Source organism: Haliotis rubra, unplaced genomic scaffold, assembly GCF_003918875.1.
Source record: "Haliotis rubra isolate DU_JTF1 unplaced genomic scaffold, ASM391887v1 Scf375, whole genome shotgun sequence".
NCBI classification, from domain to species: Eukaryota; Metazoa; Mollusca; class Gastropoda; order Lepetellida; family Haliotidae; genus Haliotis; species Haliotis rubra.
Genome location: NW_025767052.1, coordinates 619,309 through 644,258, shown reverse-complemented (window position 1 = coordinate 644,258; position 24,950 = coordinate 619,309). Strand labels below are relative to the sequence as shown.

The 24,950-nt window shown below is 41.6% G+C and overlaps 1 protein-coding gene across 2 annotated transcripts; it reads left to right on the top strand.

The window, feature by feature from the left end:
- Positions 1-12,530: 12,530 nt before the first annotated feature.
- Positions 12,531-23,457, top strand: LOC124286090. 2 transcript variants are annotated; one of them, XM_046722415.1, is made up of 9 exons: positions 12,531-12,634; positions 13,353-13,438; positions 15,235-15,482; positions 19,679-19,832; positions 20,246-20,400; positions 21,342-21,437; positions 21,578-21,719; positions 22,617-22,820; positions 23,038-23,457. In XM_046722415.1, exons 2-9 carry the CDS (start codon positions 13,363-13,365, stop codon positions 23,091-23,093), a joined length of 1,131 nt encoding a protein of 376 aa, XP_046578371.1. In that variant the 5' UTR covers positions 12,531-12,634; positions 13,353-13,362; the 3' UTR covers positions 23,094-23,457. The 2 variants fall into 2 exon arrangements, with proteins under 2 accessions (XP_046578371.1, XP_046578372.1); XM_046722416.1 differs by having other exon boundaries at positions 12,537-12,634; positions 13,342-13,438.
- Positions 23,458-24,950: the final 1,493 nt, after the last annotated feature.

Genomic DNA, 24,950 nt, shown 5'->3' with positions numbered 1-24,950 from the left:
GTTTTACCCTGTTGGGTGTTGACTAAAACACAAATGTTCAAGCAAGGGTAATCATTTATGATGACGTTTCATAAACAAGTATATTAGTTCGTTGCTGCACAGTAAAATCTATTGACTGGTATACCATTTATTTCAGAAATGAAAGCAATTATTAAAACATTTCCATAACACAACAGGGAGCATCAAGACTAGAATGCACTCATGATATCTAAATTGAGAATCGATCCCGGGTCTTTGATGAAGTCGCAAAGAGTGAGCACCACTGAGTTACCCTACGTGCCCATCTGTCAGAGATTATGTGTTCATTACTCATGTAAATAGTGACTAGTCAGCGTATTGTGTCATTATTCCATTCATTAAACCTATTTGTTATGTACATAATGGCAATATATTCAAAATCAAGAACTTAGCGTTGCTGTATTAATGTGTGCATTTAAATCATGTTTACAAATGTTCTGTCTTTCTTTCAATCTATCGGGTACATTTGAGGCATATGGCATTGTCGTCAGAAACGACTTCGGATACAAGCATGTTGGTTTTTGTCACTTTTAAATCTCAATGAGGTATTTAACAATAAGGTCTATGTCTGTATCATCTGTTTGTACCATCGGGCTGCATCACCCGTTATTATCATCAGTCTCTATTAGTTACGTCTGTATTAACTTTGTCTGTAACATACCAACTGTCTGTATCATCTTCTGTATCACTTGTTTGTATCACCCGTCTATATCATCTGTTTGTATCACCTGTCTGTATCATCTATGTCACTATCATAACCATCTTTCTAATCAACGGGTTTAATAGATGGACTTTTAGTCCTCAAAACATTCAAATGTAGAGAGCTGAAACGTTCACAATGGGTTCTCTGAGATGATTTCCTATTGGAAAACCAGGTTCAGTAAATACGCCTCGTTATCAGCTTTACACTTGAATTAGCAGTATCGACTAAACTTTCTAATGCGTCCATGATTCATTACCGGAATCGATTGCGGATTTCGTGAATCTTGAAGCTATTTGCGATTATTAATGACGACTGGAAAGGATGTGATATTTCCAGGCCAAACAAGGCCCCAGTTGACCCCATTAACTGATATGACATGAAGAATAATGACGATTATTATGGATATACAACTTGTTTTATTCTGTGGAGGCGACGTTTCGACATAGGTTCTAATGTCGTTGTCGAAATGTGGCCTCCACAGAATAAAAGAAGTTGTATATCCATAATAATTGTCATTATTCTTCATCAACTCAACTTTTAAAATGCCCATCAAAGAAGTGATATGACATGGTCCATTCGTACTATATCCACAGCTATCCAGCCCGTCATACCAAACGGAATCTGTTTCTGGGGATAGTACAGACTGGATATTCTTTTGCGCTGACAATTTATATTTAGTGCAATGGTTGAATGTCACGTGTTTTGTGAAATGGCAACACGGTTATATTAGAGTGGTGAAATATCACGATTTTCGTGCAGTAGTAGAATATAGAGGTTTTAAACGGAAGCAGAAGATTATTTAATTTGGATGTCACGTGCGCTGCATATATAGGTCACGAAGAGGATAGTTGGCGTACATTCTACAGGCACCCAGCTAAAATGAGTGAGTTTAGTTTTACGCCGCACTCACCAATATTCAAGCTATATGGCTCCGGACTGTAAATAATCGAGTCTGGACCAGATAATCCAGTGATCAACATCATGAGCATCGATATACACAGTTGGGATACAATGACATGTGTCAACCAAGCTTGACCACCCGATCCTGTCAGTCGCCTCTTACGACAAGCATGGGTTGCTGAAGATCAATTCTAACCCGGATCTTCACGAGTTTCCCCAGCCTATGAGACATCAAAGACGAAGTAAAACATTTAAAAAGGTAAAGTTACACAAAGTTAAGACAAAAGATAAGACCACATGCATAAAACATCACAATACCCACACCCAGTAAACATACATAATGGTATTACAAAAAGGAAAGTTTTTCTTTTGGCGCTTACACATGAGTGGTACCAGTGCGGAGTTTAACAAACTTCTCATTCTACACGATGAGTATAGCCTGGTGAGACGGAACATATTAACAAATAATGGGTCAAATAAGTTGCTTCTTCCACAGGTCATAAAGTTACATGCTCAAATAAGCTGAATAAAATTACAGCTTACGAAAAAGTGAGTTTGATCGTCAACTATATTACAGGTGCAGAGCTTACATATTCGATCGTGCGGCGGTGTCTTTGGGACACAAAATCTACCAAGTTCTTTTTCTCGGGGAAGAGTACCACAGCGAAGTTTACTCAAAGGACTGCGTTGTAATCTATTCATTATTGTACTAACATATGGTTCTACACACAACACACCCTGAAACAATCTGTATGAACGGAGCTAATTGCCACTAACTTGGCCACTTTCACAGGGTGCTGGAATGTCAAGGTATTTTTATATGTTTAATGACGAGATTTCAGTACAATGGAGGTGTTTCGAGGTTTGAATATACTGTTGAAATTCTAAGGTGAATGGTGGCAATGGTTTAAGGCTCCAATCCATGGAATCCATTTCATTACAGTCAGGGCGTATCTGTGGACAATAATTATAACGCCTATGGAAAACCACTGAAACTGAGAAAATGCTACTAATACAATTAAAATATTTGACAAGTGGTACTGAGAGAAATGTGCAATGATGGAATGATAAAAAGTTTGTGCAAGGACAGAATGATGAAAGTTTAGTGCAAGGACAAAATGATCAAAGTTTAATGCAAGGACAGAATGATCAAAGTTTAATGCAAGGACAGAATGATGACGTTATTGACCATGCAGTCACTGTTGCTACAACTAGACGTTGCCATTTAGAAATCATTACGTTATATTTGGGAGTACACTTTCTAAATGGTAGAGTGTATTCATAGCTTTATGCAATGGGAGCTATGCCACCTACACATATCAGTTGGGTGGGTTAGACTTTGTGCACTAGCAATAACGTGCCTGGCTGAGTGTGCGGGTTCGAATCCCGGCAAGTACTAAATCTGTAGAAAGTGTAATGCCAAATGTAACATGTGTTACAGTCACTGATAGGTGTGGCATTCCTCCTATACAACTCCCCCTGTGTACAGACCCGAATGTTGTCTGGGTTTGTGCTGGGTGGGAGAGGGGTGGCCTTAAGGTTAAAGCGTTCGTCCGCCATGACATAGAGTTCGGTTCCTATCCGGGTACAAGTAGTCCTTCTTTCATATCCATACACGTATTAGGTTGTAGGTTGGCAAAAGATTGACACCCTAGCTCATAATGATGTTCGGATGAAACTAACCAATCAAAAGAATAATACGTTCCCCTTAAAACTATATGTTGATATGATTAAAGATTCTCAACCTGACTAAGATTTGTTACAATCTATAAGATGTCGAACGATGACATGCATCCTGAAGTTTAAGATACATATCCTGCCACATGCCTAGCTTGTCAATTTCAAAATGTCACCGCCTTGTTCATTTCTCGCTTGGAGTGACTACAGGTGGGCCTTAAAGTATAGAATTATAAACACGGTACAAACATTGCTCAAAATATCACCTAATCCCAGAGACGGCCCGGCCATTTCCCATGTCACATTCATAAAACAATGCCCATGCGTAATCATGCCGTCATATTTCTTCTCGCCGGTTCTCGCGGTAAAGACTGCTTGATGTGTTTTGCGAAAACTTGACCGATTACAGAAAAATTAATCACAGTTTGGTAAAAACTTTAATGGCCAACTTGCTAAACATGGTATTTTAGGGGCAAGCAAGCCACTTGTGGGTCATTGAAGATCAGACAGCGGCCTGGAAGTGGGATGAAGATTGGAGAGAATCAAGAGTAATCAGAATTTAAGTACGCTGTGATATGAAGTTATCTAAAGAGAGCAGTTGTTGCAAACTTCTGTTGAGAAATTTGTGGGAACAGTTTGATAACCATTGTTGACTGTAATACGCGGAGTGGGCAACGAGTAAAATAATTTACCTTTAGATGCACGTGTGGACAAATTGTGACATTTTATTTACATAATTTCTCAAATTTAATTTTGAATGAAAATGTTATGAACGACATTGGTGAAATAATTTGTCGCATCCCCAAATTAAGCTTTGGGGCAGTGACCATCTGAATACCAGTCTTTATTGTGCAGGTATACGGGAAGTGTAATGAACGACATTTGTGAAATAATTTGTCGCCTCCCCAAATTAAGCTTTGGGGCAGTGACCATCTGAATATCAGCCTTTATTGTGCAGGTATACGGGCAGCCTTTATTGTACAGGTATATATTGGAGCAGCGCAAACACACCGAACAGTCATTACACTGTCGCACATATGGAAAATACTGAAATACTCACACAGTCTGGCTGCCAGAAATGAAATGAAAATGTTATGAACGACATTTGTGAAATAATTTGTCGCCTCCCCAAATTAAGCTTTGGGGCAGTGACCATCTGAATATCAGCCTTTATTGTGCAGGTATACGGGCAGTGACCATCTGAATATCAGCCTTTATTGTGCAGGTATACGGGCAGTGACCATCTGAATATCAGCCTTTATTGTGCAGGTATACGGGCAGTGACCATCTGAATATCAGCCTTTATTGTGCAGGTATACGGGCAGTGACCATCTGAATATCAGCCTTTATTGTGCAGGTATACGGGCAGTGACCATCTGAATATCAGCCTTTATTGTGCAGGTATACGGGCAGTGACCATCTGAATATCAGCCTTTATTGTGCAGGTATACGGGCAGTGACCATCTGAATATCAGCCTTTATTGTGCAGGTATATATTGGAGCAGCGCAAACACACCAAACAGTCATTACACTGTCGCACATATGGAAAATACTGAAATACTCACACAGTCTGGCTGCCCAGTGTACATACTGTAAAATCTGTTAAAACGGGATAATGTGTAATCTTGATTTCTGTTTAGAACGAACTGACAAACATCGGTCCCGAATGTACCAAATAAATCATCATTTTCTACAGTCTGGTTATGTCGGACTTCGTCCACTCAGTGTTACAGAGTTAACACCAATGGAGGAGCCAATAGATTACTTCCATCTCCTGCACGGACTCTGTAATCATGGAGTATTAATAAGCACTATTTCGAACTCTACAACTTAATTGTTACGAAGGCGTAAGAAACAAATTGTTTTGGAAAAAATGTAAATAATAATAATATACATGTAGGTTATTTGTTCGTTGTTTATATATATTTTTTCCCAATGGTACATGTAGCCATACATTGATCCACAGAGTTGCGATATTACTAGACACACATAGTATAAACATTGCAACACGTTTCATTAGTTCCACGTTAGTACTGGACAATGAGAGGTTAAACTGATGGATTGTAGGGTTTACAAAATACTCGAGTAGTATAAACTGTTTTCTAATTATATAAGATTACTGTAAGCGAAATACAAGTAGAAAATGATATTTATGTGCGATATTACAGCTAGTACACATTTTACAAACCCTTTGGTTTCTAGGAATATTACGACACCTTCCCGTTTCGATGTTTAAAGAATGAGAACGACAAAGAAAACCGAGCCATAACTATTCTAAACTTATTAAGATGTAGTGATGATAAGTATGGTCCAACAGTGAACACAGTTATAAATTGAGAATGCGCACACATCTTAGAACTATTCACCAGAGCGGAATGCCAATTCTTTTCATAAGTGGCTTTTAATCAAAATTCAAATTCTGCCAGAAGAGGAACAGGTAAACTACACTTTGGGCTTCCCAGATATATCTAATATCGTAAGTATAGAGCAAAGACTTAATTTTAAATGCCCAATTAGTCTTACCACGTGCACGTGAGGCCTCAAGATACATCGCATTATACACAGTTCTGTTAAGTGTGTCTAGTGTGTTATGAGACGTGGTTTTAAAACATCTCAGTGGAGACACGCGTTATAAGCTCCTGACTATCTGTTTCATCTTTTACCAGCTGGTAACATGGATCTGTATAAACCAGATGACAATCACAGTTTATTGAACGATGACAGGACTGACGATGGCTGTCAGTCTGAGAGTGTATTCCTTCACGGAACATAAGCTAGACGAAGTCACTCCTGTCTTCGCTGACACCACATCTAGATGTAGAGTGTAACATTCCCAGGAAGACGACTATGTCAACTTTGTAATTATATTGCTATGGGAGATCTAGATGTTTCATTATAATTTGAACCAACGTATTGTTGTGTCTCATAGACCTGTATAGGCTTTCTGTTTTACGTGCAATATTTTATATTTTGTAATATGTTTTATCATGCCATTTATGCAATGTATTTGTATGAGCAGGTGACACCGAAATACATCTTTCTTCTTCTTCTTCTTCTTCTTCTTCTTCTTCTTCTTCTTCTTCATTATTTCATTTAGACGTTGGGATTTTCTCCAACAGAGAAATTATCTGCAAAATATCTTATTCCAAAGTTTCCAAATCTATTTTCAATTTAAGAAAATGTTGCCTCCTTATAGTGTAAGAGATCAAAAAAAGTATGTCTAAAATACCTAATCAGGTGCATATACAATTGGTAGCAATGATTAAACGTAGTATTTTTTTCTGTTAGACGCTATAATTTTGTACATGCTAAGAAGTATGTATAATTGTATTTCATGTACTACAGCAGTGGTTTTTAGAAATTTTGAATTTAGTATAACATAATGCATCAGAAATATGTATTACGTAATGGGAAGGAAGTTCGTGTTTCTTGACGAGATACACCAGACACTTTGTCGAAGATGTAATTGATTGCTTCTCGGCAACTGTCACCGCCCGTCTAGATCGCTTTCCTTCTCTCACCCTTCAAATAGGGGGGCCACCCCCCAGCACTCTACCCACATTAACAAACACTTGTATTTGGAAATTTGAGATACTCTTCCAATTTTACCTGCGAGATACCTGGCGGCTCTCCTTTGATCTATTTCATATACGTGTTGCGGTTTTCGATAAGCTAATTCGTACACAAACATATCAAGAGTCACAAAGTTTTGCTAGAGCTCACTTAAAGGAAGATACTATATTGTATTTGAAGTCAGTGACGAGATCAGTATGTGCTGTGAGAGTCTACCGAGGTTGTTGTTGAAGCCGACAAGGGTGTTGTTTCTGTTGTTGCATACGGTGACAGTGGCGAGTTTGCAGTGCGGTTTGCTTTTAAATCACAGACAGTTTGGTATACTTTCAGATAAGCACACAAATATGCATGTAAATGTATCATGACACCAAGGCTAAAGGAGTCTTATTCGTAATTTGAGTAACTTGAAACGCCGACCCCCGCACACGATAACACAGCCAGCATAAAAACGTAATAAAGGTTGTATACTGTTCATATATATTTGTGTGTGTGTGTGTGTGTGTTTTATCTGTTATTCTGTGTAAATATTTAAATCTATATAAACAGAAACAAAACACTCTTATGAATTAGCTCGTATTTTCTTATTCCCTTAGCATATATATGACGGTGTTCATGACAGTGTATTTGAATATTCGTTAATATAAGTTGTCTGTGTATAACGAAAGTTGGCTCTGGAATATGTTGACATATAAACTGTTCGTGAAAAGGAATTGCCAGCATGAGCTTCAAGCATTTTCTCAGCCAATCATTTTGATATTATAGCAATATAAGTTCAACAGGTTTCTTTTCAAATTACTAACTAAAATAAATTTATTTTATTGCATTATTGCTAGAATACAGTTATATTGTTTTGTACCATGTACTTGCTGTTGGATTCTACGTTTTTCGTACATCTGTACACGTTAGTGTTTGTATTTACTGTGAATCACATGTCCATCTTCTTGAGGACCTAACGCCTAAACTGACCCAGCTATACATAACACTGGTATATCTCATCACATAATACCTAAAATGTAAACATGCCTTGTATTAAACGAAGAGCTCTGGTCCTCTAGACTTGGTACCGTTAAGCTGAATCGGGGACCGCCTCCGTGGTGTAGTGGTTAGAGCGTCCGCCCAGAGAGCGGAAGGTCGCGGGTTCGATCCCCGACCGCGTCATACCAAAAGACGTTAAAATATGGTACTTGTTGGTTCCTGCCTGGCGCTCGGCATTAATGGGTACAACAAGGACTGGTCGGCTCGGAGTCAGTATAATGTGTCTGAGTGGGGTATTCATGCTTCACTGCGGCATGGTATCTCAGTGGGCTAGCACTATAAAACCAGCTTAAGTCTGGGCTAGTACAAGTATCCGCACATACACATACACATACATGCGCATGCACGTCGTCATATGAGCGAAATATTCTCAAGCACGACGTTATACCCAATTTCACCTCACGTCGACTGAATCGGGATTTCAAATTCAGTTATGCGCCTTCAAGCAAGTTTATCTCTAAGTTAACGCCGCCGTGTTAATGTATAGGTTAATCCCACGTTGAACTGTTACTTCTTTAATTCTGAGGTATGTCATTAGACAGTTTCCTAACATTTAAAGGGCTTCCAATCAAACAGTTTTATCGCAAGTGTACTCTAGCCAATTTAAGACGAACTCTCTGGCGACAACTAGGATGCTCTACGGTGTGGCGTCGGTGATGTATTATTGTCTGGCTGCTATCGATTAAGAACTATCGATCCTTTACCAATAAAATGTATTTTCATATCCTATTGTGATTCTCCTATAAATCTAGGGTATTTTTCTTATTAATATCCTACCCGTGAAGGTCCGGGTTAGAATATTGATCTTCAGCAACCCAGTTGCAAGAGGCGACTAAAGGGATCGGGTGGTCAGGCTCGCTGACTTGGTTGACAAATGTCATCGGTTCCCAGTTGCGCAGATCGATGCTCATGCTGTTGATCACTGAATTGTCTGGTCCAGACTCGAATATTTACAGACCGCCGCCATATACTAGTAGCTGGAATATTGCTGAGTGCGGCGAACTCTTATTAGTATCCTTGTTCACTCGTACCACTGACTGACTGACTGAGTATGGTTTTACGCCGATTTTAGCAATATTCCAGCAATATCTCGGCGGGGGATACCAGATATGGGCTTCACAAATTGTACCCATGTGGGGAATCGAACCCGGGCCGTCGGCGTGAGGAGCGAACGCTCTAACCACTAGGCTACCCCTCCGCCCCTCACTCGTACCAACTGTGTATTCAAAAATCCTTGTAGATATTCTTTATGGACACAGTTTCTCGTAATTCTGGTTTTGTAAATTTTATAATTCCTGTCACTGTATAATTTACTGTAATATATATAACACACACGTTGATAATAAAATAAAGTCTGTCTGTCAGTCTCGCCGTTCTTCCTAAGGTCGTGGATTGCCGTGAGTTTACGTGAATCACATGGGGCAGAGGCCTTCAAGGTATGTTGTACCGTTACTGTGCAGGTGTTATAACAGTAAACACACCTCCAGGTGTCTATGTAAGATACTCAAGGAGATATTGTATATTCATATACCACTGTGCCTCCTGAGAAATCCTAGTCATCTAAAGGTAATACGCTGACCTCTCTGTCATCTCCCATTACATCAAGACCAACAGTTGGATGAAGATCGCATTTACCCCGGATTCTCATCCTGGGCCTGTTTTGAAAGCGTGGCCACTCTTGCAGCCGGATGAATATAGTCATCAATGGTTTTTTATTGCTATAATCACTGTGTTTTCTATTTTATTGTCATTGCATTCGGTAGTACCACTGCAATTCGTCTGCAGCAATTTGTATTGCATTTATAAGCGTAGATAAGTTTCGACAGTTGTTAAATGCATAACATGTATTGTGTTTTCTGTAGACATTACACCGCATTCTTTAACGGACAGATTTCTGATGCACGTATTGTTTTGCGCCGCTTTTAGCAATATTCCAGCAATATTCCAGCAACATCAGGGTTTGCAACACCAGAAATGGGCTTCACACATTGTACCCATGTGGGGAATCGAACCCGGGTCTTCAGCGTGACAAGCGGAACGCCTTAACCACTAGGCTACCCCGCCGCCCCTCTTCAACTTGGAATTCGACACGTTACACAGGACACTAATGACACTCGGTGATTCCATGATACTAACGACACTGGGTGACTCCATGACACTATGCACTCTCCGTGAGTCGAGACGTGGTAATTCCAAGCTTTTCATTTATTATTGATTTCACAGTTAGAATCAGAGTTTTGATATTGTGATTAAACACCGGACCAGGCAGAACTTGTGTCGCAGGACCTCAGAACAGAGCAGGTTCGACATCTACCGAGAGATTCTCTGAATATTTTACAAGCGCTTCCAGTTAATGTTTCAAGATTTTACGGACGAGAAATATGCGGCCGTTGTAAGCCATCCTCGACATCAAGCACGTTTAAAAAAAAGCATCATCTCAAACGTTTGCTTCTATTCAGATGCTATATATGATGTTGTTGATTTAATAGCTCACTGAGTTAAATATATAGAAGTGCAGCCTGTTAACTAATCTTACAGTATATGCTTCTACTTGTGTCCGGAGTGTTTGAGGTAGCTGGAGCATATATATCGCAGTGAATGTGTGTGTACCCAGTGGAGTGAAATTATAACGTCAGTGTTAATCTCGTAGTGCGTCACAGGCAGCTTTGGGTGTATGATCCCAAGGAAGCTGAGAATGGAAACCAAGTGCACACCGATCGGGTAATACTGACATTATCAATAGTAGTAGTAGTAGTAGTAGTAGTAGTAGTAGTAGTAGTAGTAGTAGTAGTAGTAGTAGTAGTAGTAGTTGTTGTTGTTGTTGTTGTTGTTGTTGTTGTTGTTGTTGTTGTTCTAATAGTAGACTTAGTTGTTTTCACCAAGTACACACCGATCCATGGACCGGGGTAATATTGGTACATGTATCATCATCAATAGTGGCAGCAGCAGCAGTAGTAGTAGTAGTGGTAGTAGTAGTAGTGTTGTTGTAATAGTAGCACCGAAAAATTCTTCATTATCATCTACAGTATTCCAAAATTCCGTCTCCTGGAGATATTGATATGAATATATCCTCCCCTATGACAGCGAGCTTAGATCCCACATGGCGTAACGACCCCTGCACCGATTGTCTCTCTGCTAACCTGACACTAACCTCAACATCGCCATGAATTACTGAATACAAATAAGGTCTTCAACAGTATCGATTAGGGGAATTTGTAATTCCTCATGTAGCCAGTGATCTTATCGAAGGTTCCCTGTTGTGAGGGTCCACACAGGCCCTCCCTGGGGTATATTCTCCAACAATCAAGTGGTAATCAATGGAATTGTGTATCCGCGATCTCCCATCACTACGTTTGATTATAAGTCACTTGAAATTTAATGATGGCGATGTTTTCTATAATGGACTATGTTATTATTAGCAATCATTATCGTAATTCCCGTGTCACTGAATTTATGTGAACGTGGGCCAATTGCTTTGTAGGCTATCCAATGTGCTGATAGGGAATGTGCACGCATCCTACAAGGTATCGTGTCGTGTTTTCGACTTTGTGAGTTAGTGAGTTTCTGAACGTCTCAAGGAACAATGTCGCAGCTGTAGACATTTGACTGTACACGTGACTATATGGTCGCGCCAGACCCACCAGGTGATGTTAATGACGATCCGCTCAATCTAAATATGATCACCAAAATTTTAAATCGTCCATTTATACTCGGATGCCCAGGGGCGGTGGGGTAGTCTAGTGGTTAAAGAGTCGTCTGGTCACGCCGAAGATCCGGGTTCGATTCCCCACATGGGTATAATGTGTTCTACCCAATTCTGGTGTCCCCTGCCGTGTTATTGTTGGAACATTGTAAACGCGGTTTATCAGCTCTTGCGACATCCTTTCATTGTGAATGCTGGGAACGCTTTTCCTCTTTTTAAAAACGGGTCCCTGTATTTGAAATGAAGGTTTACTTTCCCGTATTAACATATTTAACATGACCAATTCATTGTTAAGAATTCCGCCCCTTGGCTACATCGGGATCCGTTGGTCTTGATCAACTTGATCCACTTCATCTAACATTTATCATTCACATATTTACTGTTATCCGCGGGGAAGCCTGGTGGTTAAAGCGGTCGCCACACTGGACACAACTGTTCGATTCCCAACATGGGTACAATATAGGAAGCCTAGTTCTGGGGTTCACCTCTGTTATATAGCTGGAATAAAGTCTTGAAGACGGTCCTAAATAACACTCACTCACTCACTCACTCATTAAATGTTGACCTTCAACTGATGGTGATACTGTGGATCTGTTGGATAAAATGTCTGCTAAGGTTAGGAGTGCGTCTTGTCTTTCTGATGTATGGCAATATGCAATGGCCGCACAATTTATACTTGTTAGAGTTGAGTCAAATAACAAAACATCTCACTGTGGCGTTACACATTATACAACGGGCTTTCTGCTAATTGTTTTCCTCCTGACCCAAAACAGATCGACATTCATACTATCACCCACCAGTACATGATCGCCGAGTCACAGTCGGAGGAGGGTTGGCACAAGAATCATTGATCAGCAAACACTGGATTTGACAGCATAAATTCCCGGGACGAACCCCCCGTGTGCAGCCTCAGAAGACAGTTCCTCCTGATGGGGGCACCGACACTCACAGCACTCGGCCGGGGGATGATACAACGCTGAAAGGTACCTCCCGACAAAACTCTTCTCTCGCCCTGGGAAGTACCGGTAAGTTCATCTTTTCTCTCTCAAGCATCGTCTTGGAGTACTCTTCTGTATATACAATGGGAATATGATGATCGAACTCTTTAACTCCGAGATAGTTTGAATATATATATCGTCGGTATGTGTTCACGAGTAAGTAGAGTCCAACATCTTCCCTGGTCCTGTTTCCTGTATTTGTCAGCCCATCACTACTGTGGGTTTCATCAATATGTGAAACTGATAAATTATAACTGAAATACTGTTTCAAACCTGAGTAGACAAAACTCACTCACTCATTCACTCTAACATGGCCCGACTTTTTCCTTTCTCAAGATCTGATATCAACAATTGGGCATTTAACAATCTCCATGGAGATACCCTTTCGGTTCAGTAAAAGTTGAAGTTTTTTTATGTTGATTTAAACGGGACCTTAATCCGTGTTTATATATTCCGACAATCGAGGTGCCAAGCAATCCATAATCAATTTTGTTGGAATATTGCTGAAAGCGGCGTAAAACTAAACTCATTCACTCTTTCTGTCTGTCACTTATATTTCCTTAGCCTGTATGTGTTCTACTTGTGTCTCCGGTGTATGTATTATGTCTGTCAGATAGTTGTACATTGTCCCCTCCGTTGCTTGTGTTGTATTGTGTCTGTCAGATAGTTGTACATTGTCCCCTCCGTTGCTTGTGTTGTATTTGTCCGCAGGATTGATTGTATCTCTAATTCAGTTCTATTTCAGACCAAGGAACATGTTCAAGCATCTAGTCTGTGTGGTTGTAGCCGTCATATCCTGGCGTGACGTCACATGTGCTGCAAACAACTCAGGTGAGTACCGCATACAGGTGTGTTAGGCCCCTTCTACACAGGACGGCGACCTCTCTGCCTTCTCTCTGCGTTCTAAAAATTACCAGGACGCACAACGGTCGCCAAACCTATGATTCTGTTTAAATGCTCCGGCGTCCCTTGTGTCTTCCTTGTACGACCTAAGCTTCCAATTTTTGACATTTCAGTGGCGTTCGTTGAGCGTCCTAGGCGTTCTCTCTGCCTTCCCCCTGACTCCCCTCTGCCTTCTCTGTACCATCATATGCAAATAACGGCGTCCGTTCAGCGTTGCTTCTGCCTTCTCGCCGACCGTTGTGCCTTCCTTGTGCATTCACTGGCGTTCGCTCTGCCTTCTCTCTGCGCTATGTGGCGACTTTTCGGCAACCTGCATACTCTAGGTATATAAGTACCTGGCTACGACATTTTATCAGTAGTTTCATACGAGCAGGTTAAGTGAAATCATCGTATAACGACTTCAGTAAGCATGAACAATGAACTGCGTTTGCAAGGTCAATAAGAATTGTTTTTCAATAGCCAGATAGCCATTGCCATCTTAAATAGAAGGATAAATAGACGTAGAAGAAGAAGATTGAGAACCCTGTGGTTCCGCCCATAGTTGATGCAACACAGACGGTTTCAATTCGGGGACTACAACTAATGCGTCAAGAACTGCGTCTAGACGATGAAGGGTCATTCTACAATTATCTGAGAATGGAGCCAGCCGGCAGTACAAGACCTATTTATATGTAATCTGGAAAGGGCAGAGGGGAGGCAGAGTAAAGGAAGAGCGAACGCCGTGGTTTTTCAAAGGGTTGCTCTAGTCGCTGAATGAAGGCAGAGTGAATGCTCAACGAACGCCAATGGATGTTCGACGGACGCACAATGAAGGCAGAGAGAAGGCAGGGGCAACGCCGCAGTTTACGAAGGTTTTTTTGGCGTCTTTTCGCCGACCGTTGTGCCTTCACTCTGCGACCTCGGCGATGGCTCTGCCTTCGCTTTGCCTTCCCTCTGCGTCCTGTGATCAGTCAACCATGACGGCGACCACTCTGCGTTTGTTTTGAGCATGTTCAATACAGTCGCCACTACAGTGGTGTGCTGAGCCGTTCTTGGAGTTGGCTCTGCCTTCTTTCTGCGTTCGTCGTGACTCCTTTGAGCGTTCAGTGGCGTCGGAAAATTGTCAGAACGCAGAGGGAAGGCAGAGCGGTCGCCATCATGTGTAAAGGGGGGCTTTACCGTAGTGTAACGCTAGAACAATACATACAGGTGTTCTATGCCTTGTCAATGGTAGTCCCACTCTCCCTCACTCCTCCGGTGTAGTACAGCTTCATAACATGGTGCTCGCTCGTTGCATCTCTTGTCCGGGTTCTATCTTCAGCTTTGTCTAAACACATGATTGTCCTATAATGTTATTTATGGATTGGATGGCCGTCATTGAATAAATATGTTGGATGTTTCAAAACTGACACTTGATTCTATTCATGTGAGACAATGTTGCACCAAACTTTACCCACGAACATCTCTTAATCGCCTGGATTATGAGTTGTGTGTTTGTGTGCACCGTAGCTGTGGATGCTCACTACCTCATTCACCAACCGAACATCAAGGAACCAACTAACGCATTCTCTTGTGCCTCTCCTTTCCACACCAAACAGCTTCGTAATGGTGTTACAAGGACTTTAAACGCGACGTTAACCTCAAAACACTCGCTCAGTTTCCGACTCATCCACCCACCCATTCTTTCACTCACTCACTCACTCACTCATCCAGCCCCTCACTCATCAACTCACACACTCTTTCAGTGACGCTGGACCTGACCCACGACTGTGACAACAGACTCTACCGGGTGGACTACACCCAGAACTTCATTGTGGAGGGTAACACGTCGGCTCGATCCGCCCGCGGCGCGTGGTGGGACGCGAAAGGGGGACGGTGTGAGGTGTCATTCGAGACCACGCAAGACAAGGGCATATGTATCAATGTGTATGAGCTGGACCTGCTGCCTTATGTCACCATCGACTTTAAAACTACTACCTACCGACCGGACAAGGTAAGTTGGCTGTTAGCATTCTGATAAGACTGGTTACCACTGAATGGTACCCTTCGGTGATCGCCCTCTGTGTGTGGAGCATGTATTAGTCCAGTAGTTAACGTACGAGGGTCCGTCAGTTACTGGTTCGACTCTAAGATTCGACCCCATTGTGATTATTGGTCTGTGAGTACCAGACACGAGCTTGTGAGTCATCAAAGTTGTAGCGTTCTGTTTCACTGAGGACTTTAAACCAACCTGAAACTATATGTTGTGAAACATTTTTTTTGGTGTGTTCGTGCGTACTTGCGTGCGTGTGTGAAGCGGATTTCTAGAGCATCATGATGACTATACCTCCCTCTATTAGAGAGTTGCTAATAATAGAGATCGGTACTGGAATCACAAATACGGTACTCTCATCTTCAGTATACAGGGGCGGATACAACCCTCAGAAAGATGGGGTGCACAGCTAATTTTCTTCCGTTTCCACGAGTTTCACGGGTTATTTAATAAACTTTCAGGGAAAAAAAGTGTGTGCGTGTGTGTGTGTGTGTGTGTGTGTGTGCGCAGTATATATATGACATTTCATATCAAAGGTCTTCGTCATACGTGTACAATTGTTTTGAATTGAAAGTGTATCCGTTTATTAACTTTTTTTTATCTGTAACATCACAGAATGTGTTTTAATTGGAGATTTATAGAAAACTCTATTTCCGCATTAAAGCGGAACAATTATTTCGGATTACCCACATAGTCACATGGTTCCTAATTTGCTACAGCTATGTTTATTGGTCATTTGAAATTGCCAAAATACAAAGAGACTAGGTATCATTGGCCGAAAGTCATTTTGAATATTCTAAGTGTATATATAGAGAGGAATTTCACCTGAGAGAAAATTCAGCCTGATTATAAAGTTGGAGGCATTTACGCCAACAAAAACCTACAATACTGTTCAAAACGGTGTTGATCCAAACCTACTCACTCACTCTACATAAACCATTTATCATCTACATTGTATACTAGGCACATTAAGAAACTGTGCATACAAAAATTTAAAATCTAAATTTATCAAACATGTGTAGACACATAAGGATTTAAACTCAGGGATTAGTGACATGTATCCAACATGCATGTACGTGCCACGTTCCGAGACGTCAGTGGGTTCGTCCTTGAGACGTGCAATACGTTGTTGCACGTGCATTCCGGGAAAGAGAAACAGAGCAAATGAATGCCACACAATACTGTCACTTAGGAAAGCTCAACCCCTTCCCTTGCGATCGTTCAAAAAATTAAACGGCTATTGAAACGCATAGCATGCCAAGGCTCACGTCTGCACAACGTCATGAGGCCATTGGGACGGTCCGTGGGGGAATGTCTCAACGACAAGTGGCTGCACATTTCCATTGCCACCGGAACACCATTTCTGCACTGGTGAGACGCTACCATAACACAAATGACGTCATCGATCGGCCCCGTTCTGGACGTCCACGTGTAACAACGCCAAGACAGGACAGATGGATAAGGGTTACCCATCTGCGCCACAGGTTTCAGACTGCAGTGATGACTGCCCGAAACATCCCAGGACTTCACTGTATCCATCCCAACACAGTTCGACAACGTTTACGTCATCACGGAATCAGACCACGACGTCCCGCCATACGGCCTATCCTGACACAACGTCATCGACAAGCTTGCCGAATGTGGTGCCGAAATCATGTCCGCAGACCCTTGTTTTGGTGGAGAAATGTTGTTTTTACAGATGATTAACATTTCCCATAGTGATGGACGTCAACGTGCCTATAGACGCGTAGGAGTACGTTATGCACAGGCCTGTGTCTTGGAGAGGAATCGCTTTGGTGGTGATTCCGTGATGATTTGGGGTGGAATAACAGCACGCCAAAGAACTCCTTTGGTGATTGTTCAGGGCAACTTAACTGGTGTGGGCTACAGGGATCAGATTCTTCGACCTGTGGCAATTCCTTTTCTGCAACGTCATGGCCATGGGTCAACATTCCAACAGGACAATGCCCGCCCTCATACGGCAAGGATTGCTATGGATTTCTTGCAACACCACAAGGTTGACTTACTGCCTTGGCCTGCAAATTCACCGGATCTCTCCCCGATACAGCATGTTTGGGACGAGTGGATTGACGTCTACGCCGTCTTCCTCATCCGCCAGATAGCGTCCTTGACCTTGCAGACATACCCGTTATTGAGCTTGTGACATGGTCGTTTGACCCCTGTCCCGCTTGTGGACTCCTGACGTCATTGTGATTGACTTTTCAATTGAAATTCTCCCGACTTGTTATGGTTTCATGATCCCTCCATTAAAGTTTATATGTACCTTTGACATTGTTATCGTACTTATCAACTGGGATAATATTTTGACAATGCACAGTTTCTTTATGTGGCTAGTATAGATAATGCAACAATTGAATTGTCATAATGCTGTTACATCATTAGTTAATGGCCTCACAATGCTTTGACATCACTAAGAACACAGCTGACAATGCTATGACGTCGCAAAGTTGATGACGTCAGAATGATATGATGTCATAATGTGATGACGTCACAATGCCATGACCTCACTGAGATCACTGCTCAAGCCTAATGGCAGTTTTGTGTTCAGATAAATTCATTCTTTTACTAATACCTTTGACTGATAATAACATCTGATGAAGAATGATATCAACACTTGTTGATTAAAGGATGATAATCCTCCGCAAAATTTGTAACTTTCATCAACTCGTGTGTATATCTGATATCAAATTCTCTATATCACATGACACTCGAGTACTCATCCGACGTGAATCGCTTGTTAAATCCACCGTATATCACTCACAAGCCAAAGCTGGGCTTTAATATTATTTGTATTAAAGTTTAAACTCATTCACTCAACCAGTCACTCACTCACTCACTCAGTTAGCGACTATAGCAAATGGAACACTTGTCCTCCCAATCGCCTTGCTTCGTTTTTGTCTCGGAATAAAACATTATTCTTCCATGGCTGGTGTACAACGGAGATTTCATCTCTGCCCCAGTGTTGATGTTTCCAATAATCGATATCTCCTTAATTCTTGAGGTCGCGCAGTAATGCCTTGTAATTAGACTTGTAATATAAATGTAAATACCAGTAATCGACTCTCGGCGGAAGGTTACATTGATACGGGGAGTTGTCTCCAGCTGTATTCCCACTCACTGTATGGTAGGGTAGGGTTAAAGCATTATACTACCGCATCCTCCACTGGAAGGGAATTTGGGGCCTAGTTGTTTAGAGCGCACCCTCCCTCTGCAGAGTTGCATGTGTTCGAATCCCATATACACCCTTACCATTCTCCTTAGTCTCTCAGCACCACACCCGTACACGTGATACTCTGAAGTTATTTTACATATGAAAACACCTAAACTTCAATTACACCATGCTAAACGATATGTTTAACATTGTAACCAAGTTCTCAGCTTATCGTGTAAAATATGGAGCGGATATTAAACGTTTAAGTACAATAACTAAATATAGTATGCACTTGAAAATTGGGTTTGAAGTCGCATCGACCATGTTCCTTGTGACTTCAAATGTATGTAAATATATGTAACTTTGTATATATTTTGGCATTTGCATATGCGTGAACTTGGTCTCGTCGCTATTTGGTTGACAAGTTGATCTCGTTAAATGTTAACTCACTCACTCACTCAGTTGAGACATCACGTGCACCTCACATATGATTTGATATTGTCTGGGATACCCGTCTCAAAAACATCACCACTGGATATAAATTTATCATCAAACATGGGTGTGCACGTTCCTTTATTGATCGCACATGCATACATTATCATATTCTTTTAAGAAAATATGTGAGTTGTTGGTTTGATACGGCTTTCAGCAATATTCCAGAAAAATAACGGCTGTGGGCTTCACATAATGTACTCATGAGGGGAATCGAACCCAGGACCGGCGTTACAAGCGAACGCATTAACCATTAGGCTTCCCCTCCGCCCCTATATGAATAAAAAACAGCATATTGTAAATAGATATGTAGTTCAGCATAGACACTAGAATAGCATTACCCTTGCGCAGAAGCTTTATACGTCTTGTAAACATATTTGTATAGAATCATAAATAGTATATCCTCATCAAAACAAAGTTGAACACTGGTGAATATTTGTTGAAATACCCACTACTCAGGACATTGCTCTATAATATAGACGTATTTATACAGCGCTACAGGCGAGGAGAGTCGACGGGGGAGTGGTGTACACACAAAAACTTGCTGACGATGGAGATAACGATGAAGGGGAGGGAAAGGAAGAGAGACAGCTTTCAGTTCGGGTTGGACGTCAGGAACAAGACGCTGGACAAAATCGAGAGAGAGTGTGAGTATGGAATACACTCCCCTGCACACATTTTGCGTCACTCGGCTCTTTCCGCTTCCCACTTAATACCGCAGGTAGCAACGTTGTAGTGATATTACACGATTTCACAACAAAACGCTCAAAGTGGGCGATTCCTCCGTATGTGGTCCATGAAACCATCCAAACAAGTGATGGTCAAGTTCAGTCCTTTTCCAATATGTAATCCAATTTCTCACCGAAATATTCCATGGAATATATGAGCCGAGTTTGCCGAGGTTAGCCGATTACCTGAGCAACCCTCTGAGCAGAGTAGGTGTCCAGTAACAGTCCAGTGTGTAGAGTTTGGTTTTCCTTCCGTTATGTTAACCGATATGTCTGTCCTTATGAAAAGCCAGTCCTCGATGGGTTCAATAATACATGTTGATTGACCACAGACAACATGGGTTCCGCCACCGACTGCAACATGGGCTACACTCTTCGAGAGACGGAGACCGCCATTGTGAAATCTCACAAAGTACAGATATTTGACCAACCACCACAGGACTGTGAGATGACCTTCACTACACAATCCAAGGCAGAATATGGCCAGGTAAGTTGTAATCAATATCCAAATTAAATTTGGTTGTGGTGCTACAATGTTTCCTGTAAATAACCCACCCTGTAAATCGTTGTAACCGAGGAAGCTGCGGAGGCTGAGCGGGTTAGGCGGCTCACTTTGTGTACTGGCGTTTAGGTGCCTGACACTGAGGGTGTGAGTTCGAATCCCGGATGGGACTCAACCCAACAAAAGTACTAGAATCTGTACTTTACTAAGAAAGTGTAATCCCAAATATATCATATGTTACATTTTGACCACTTTCTCTGGCATTGTGTATTCATGAATGGTTCCTGCCATCACGTCACAGACAATTTACAGAAAGACAACAAATTATTTACGTCTTCACAGGAGTATTGCATTATTTTTGTCAAGCACCAATGTAGGAACAGAAAACTGAAGACTAAAGCTCAGGTAAAAAGAGACAGTGAACTGTTGTATTTCAGGCCACAGGGGTTCGAATCACTGTTTGGACAATAAATTTAAAAAATAATAATGTAAACTTTTGCAATCGTACATTGTTTTTATATGAAATGATTAACATATATTTCAAATTTGAACGAAATCAGCGAGGAAATGAATATTTTAGAAGATTATACCGCTAAACTCATTACATAAAATACTGTGAAATTGGGCTGAAACTGATCCAGAATTACATGCGCTTTCTCAGCAGATTATATTCGTGAAAATACACCTTTGCTTAAAATACTTACATACTTATTGCACGTGATGCTCGCCTTTGATGGTATCACGTAAAAAATATAAAATCAATGTATGGTGCACACGGAGTTTTAAATAATTCTACAAACGACCATAATTATGATATGAATGTAGGTGTCGCGATACTTCTTCCATGTGTATATTTCACGCAATAGGACACATTGTATGAGGATATTGCAGGAAATGTGAGACAGTGTATACCGTCATGTTTCCAGGTGTGTGTGACTGTGAAGAAATTCAAACCTCGCTATGGATGCCATATGGGCCTGGCACTCAGTAAGCTGGACAAGAACCACTGGCCGGCCAAGGTGGTGAGTATACCTGGAACCTTTCTAATCCTTCTCCCTGTACAATCTCGATGGTGTATGACTGACAATATGGAGATATTTGGTTCAGATATATATATATGAACGTTCATACATGCTAATGACACTGACTGTGTTTTGTTCAGATCTACGACTGCAAGACGAAGAAGGAGTCTACCAAGGAGGTGTGTTCCAGCAATAAGGTCCTCGTTATAAAGCTGGAGAGGGGGAACGAGTCTCACAGCGTGGCCAACTTTGAACTCACAGTTGCCAGCAAGCTGATGCCATGTGAGTCGTCATGTCATGTCATGTCATGTAGCTTTGAAACACGGTTGACCCGAAAGGGGCTGTCACAATATACAAGTCTCGAGAAGTTGAGGACCATCCTATTTTCTCATATCACTAAACTGGTCAATCTGGCATGACTGATTTACCTTTCGCTGTCAGCCCACCCGACATATTACATAGTACAACATATACTGTGTCCAGTGAACAATGGGGTGGTCCTCAAGGTCATTTGTAGTGAGTGAGTAAGTTTAGTTTTACGCGACACTCAACAATATTCCAGCTATATGGCGGCTCTTTTGTAATATATAACAGCATTCACATCGAACTCCTTGTCTATGAGATGTTGTTATCCAATGTTTTACTATCACGTTCCGGGTCTGTGGAATCGGTAACTGCCGGGGCTGTGTAGCAGCATTAGTAACATACCCTATCGTGTAACTGTCAGCCCACTCATGTGAATGTCAAGAAGGTTCTTTGTACTTCTTACTGTCCAATGTCTTGAAACGTGTTTGTCTGAGACCTTGAAATCCAGAACAGTCTTGTAAGCTTTTAAGAATTCAATTCAAGTCAAGGCAGAAGTCAGGTCAAAAACACCCGAATAGGAGTTGCTTTTATAAAGGTACACCATAGAGGTTGATTGTGCCCCGAAACTTCAACGTCAAGAATGTTTGTAAACAACCAGGGGCGCTAACTCTATATTCCACTCAGTCGCTCCGTCAACTGCACTGGACAGTTTACAGCGGGTCAGTTTGTAGTGGCTGCCACTGCGTGTCACTGCGAGTCACTCCACCTCCACAGACCGCTCTTCATAAGTGAACGTTAACACTTTCAGGTTTGCAAATTATACCTCGACATACTGTTCAAGTAAGGCGTTATACTCACTGTTCTGTCTGTCAGTCTGGGAGTCCATGGAGAGTCAGAAGACAGAGCTGAGTGTGATGAGGGCGGCCAAGTCCCTCACCGTCGTCATCGCCACCTTCGACACCGTCTTCGCCCTCATGGCTGCCTTCATCAGCATCGCCACCAGGTACCCCTACGGCAGACTCAAGGTGTTCGGCGACGTATTCGGGAAGGACCCCATACCTGCTCACTACGGCAACGGTGAGTTTACATTATCAAGACTCTGGAAAGTACTACTTCCAGCAAATCTAATTACCATTAGGGATCTTCATTTGGTTATTTTCTACCTTCTCGGAAGGCATTTCACTGACATAGATCGTAAAATTATCACCTTGTATATGTCTGAAAATACAGAAGCCGTCTTTGTGACATGTTTATATCGCAACTTAGTGAATAATTTTAACATCATGATTTTCAGAATATCCTGTTGCCATAGCAGTGACCACCGGCGAATCAGAGCCGCCACCATTTTGAATGACGACTCAGATTGTTCGTTGACGAAGACGTCATTCCATGTAGTGATGGGCTCAATCAGCACCGGACAGTTATAAAGTTCCACACAGCGCCATACTGTAGTATGTAGTTCTATTGTAGGACATTCTGATGGTAGGAGGACATCGAGCGAGGACTCCCATCCTGGCGAGTCACGGCTGTTGTGCGTATGTCCTCGTGTCTGCGAATACGCATAGCCGCCATATTTACGTGTACATAGTGTATCATGTTTTGTTAAGAAACTGGGAATTGTTTATATACTTACAGTGTAGATGCATGCTCGTGTAACAGAGAGTTCGGAACGTGGTTGTATGTACATTATCTGTGATAAAAATCTCATACATAATCAGTTTCTTTTCCTTCATTTTCTACCAAGGTTCTTATGTAAATAACCTGGGAGCCTATGTAAGTTTATACCCAGCATTTAGTGATAGTAATCTACATATGAGCAGGAAACGCCATTCCCCTTTTCAAACTTTAGTGGTTCAGGTATAGAGATGACAAACCATGCAACAACCTTGATCACGACCAAGGTGGGAATCGAACCGATGGTCACATGATTCTGTCGGGCCTAAGGTACTCAACAGCGACCGGCCAACTATGACACTTTTTAGACTTTAAAAGCTATTTGGGACCTGAATTAAATTATTAGAGTTTTTTTCTCACTGCAAAACACGTTGGTTTATATTTAAGTCTTTCCTCATTTGTTGTTCAACTGTCGGCAATATTTCAACTGTATGACAATTCTCTGTTAATATCCGAGCCTGAGGCAGACAATCCAGTGACAGACATCATGAACATTGATTTACACAATTAAGATACGATGACATGTATCACCCATCACGCCTGACCACCTGATCCTGCTACACCCAGGGGCGGTGGGGTAATCTAGTGGCTAAAGCGTTCTCGCATCACGGCAAAGACCCGGGTTCGATTCCCCACATGGTTACAATGTGTGAAGCCGTTTTCTGGTGTCCCCCGGAGCTATATTGCTGGAATATTGCTAAAAGCCGGGTAAAAAAATCCGTTACACCCCAATTACGACAAGCTGCTGAAGACCATTTACCCAAGGACCTCGCTGTTCTATGGCAACGATAGGAACAATACAGATTCCATGTGAAATAGTTTTTTAACGTTTCAGTTTGAAAACGTTTCGGATAACTGGAGTTGAAACTTGATGAGACTATAACCATTCCTGCGCCTTTGTAGTCATATTCACTGGGCATCAGTAATGGAAAAGGGTAAGAGCCCGACAATGCAGCTTAATCTGTATGTCATCCTGGCGAACTATTTGAAACATTAGATTAGGTGATCTAATGCAATAACATAAAATTTAATTAAAAAATAAATTCTGCACCGTTGCCCTCGATGAAAGGCAACAATATTCAAAAAGTGACCTCAAAATATCTGCAAAGATATAAGCAACGGATGCTACAGATCATGCAAGTAATGCAACTGCCTCGCCCCAAAGAGTTGTCTCCCTTGACCTGTTCTAGCACGTTATACTGGAGGCACGCTGCTAACTGCAGTCGATGTCTATTACATACCAAGTCTATATCACTGTATTGGAACCATGTCATTTTGATACCCGCCCATCCTTTACGGTAATACTATTGCTTAAAGAAACAAGTAAAGACTTTCCACAGGTTCCGAATCCATCTTCTCACAGAAGCTGCTTTCCTATTTAAATGTTATTGCTTGTTTCAGACTGTGAGTTCCTTTTCTTGTAACGTACTTACTGATACACCTTACATGCCAGCTGATGTGTCTATCTTCACGCACCTGCACGTTTAAGCACTACTATTAGTGAACTCTCGGGTTAGAACTGCCCTTCAGTAA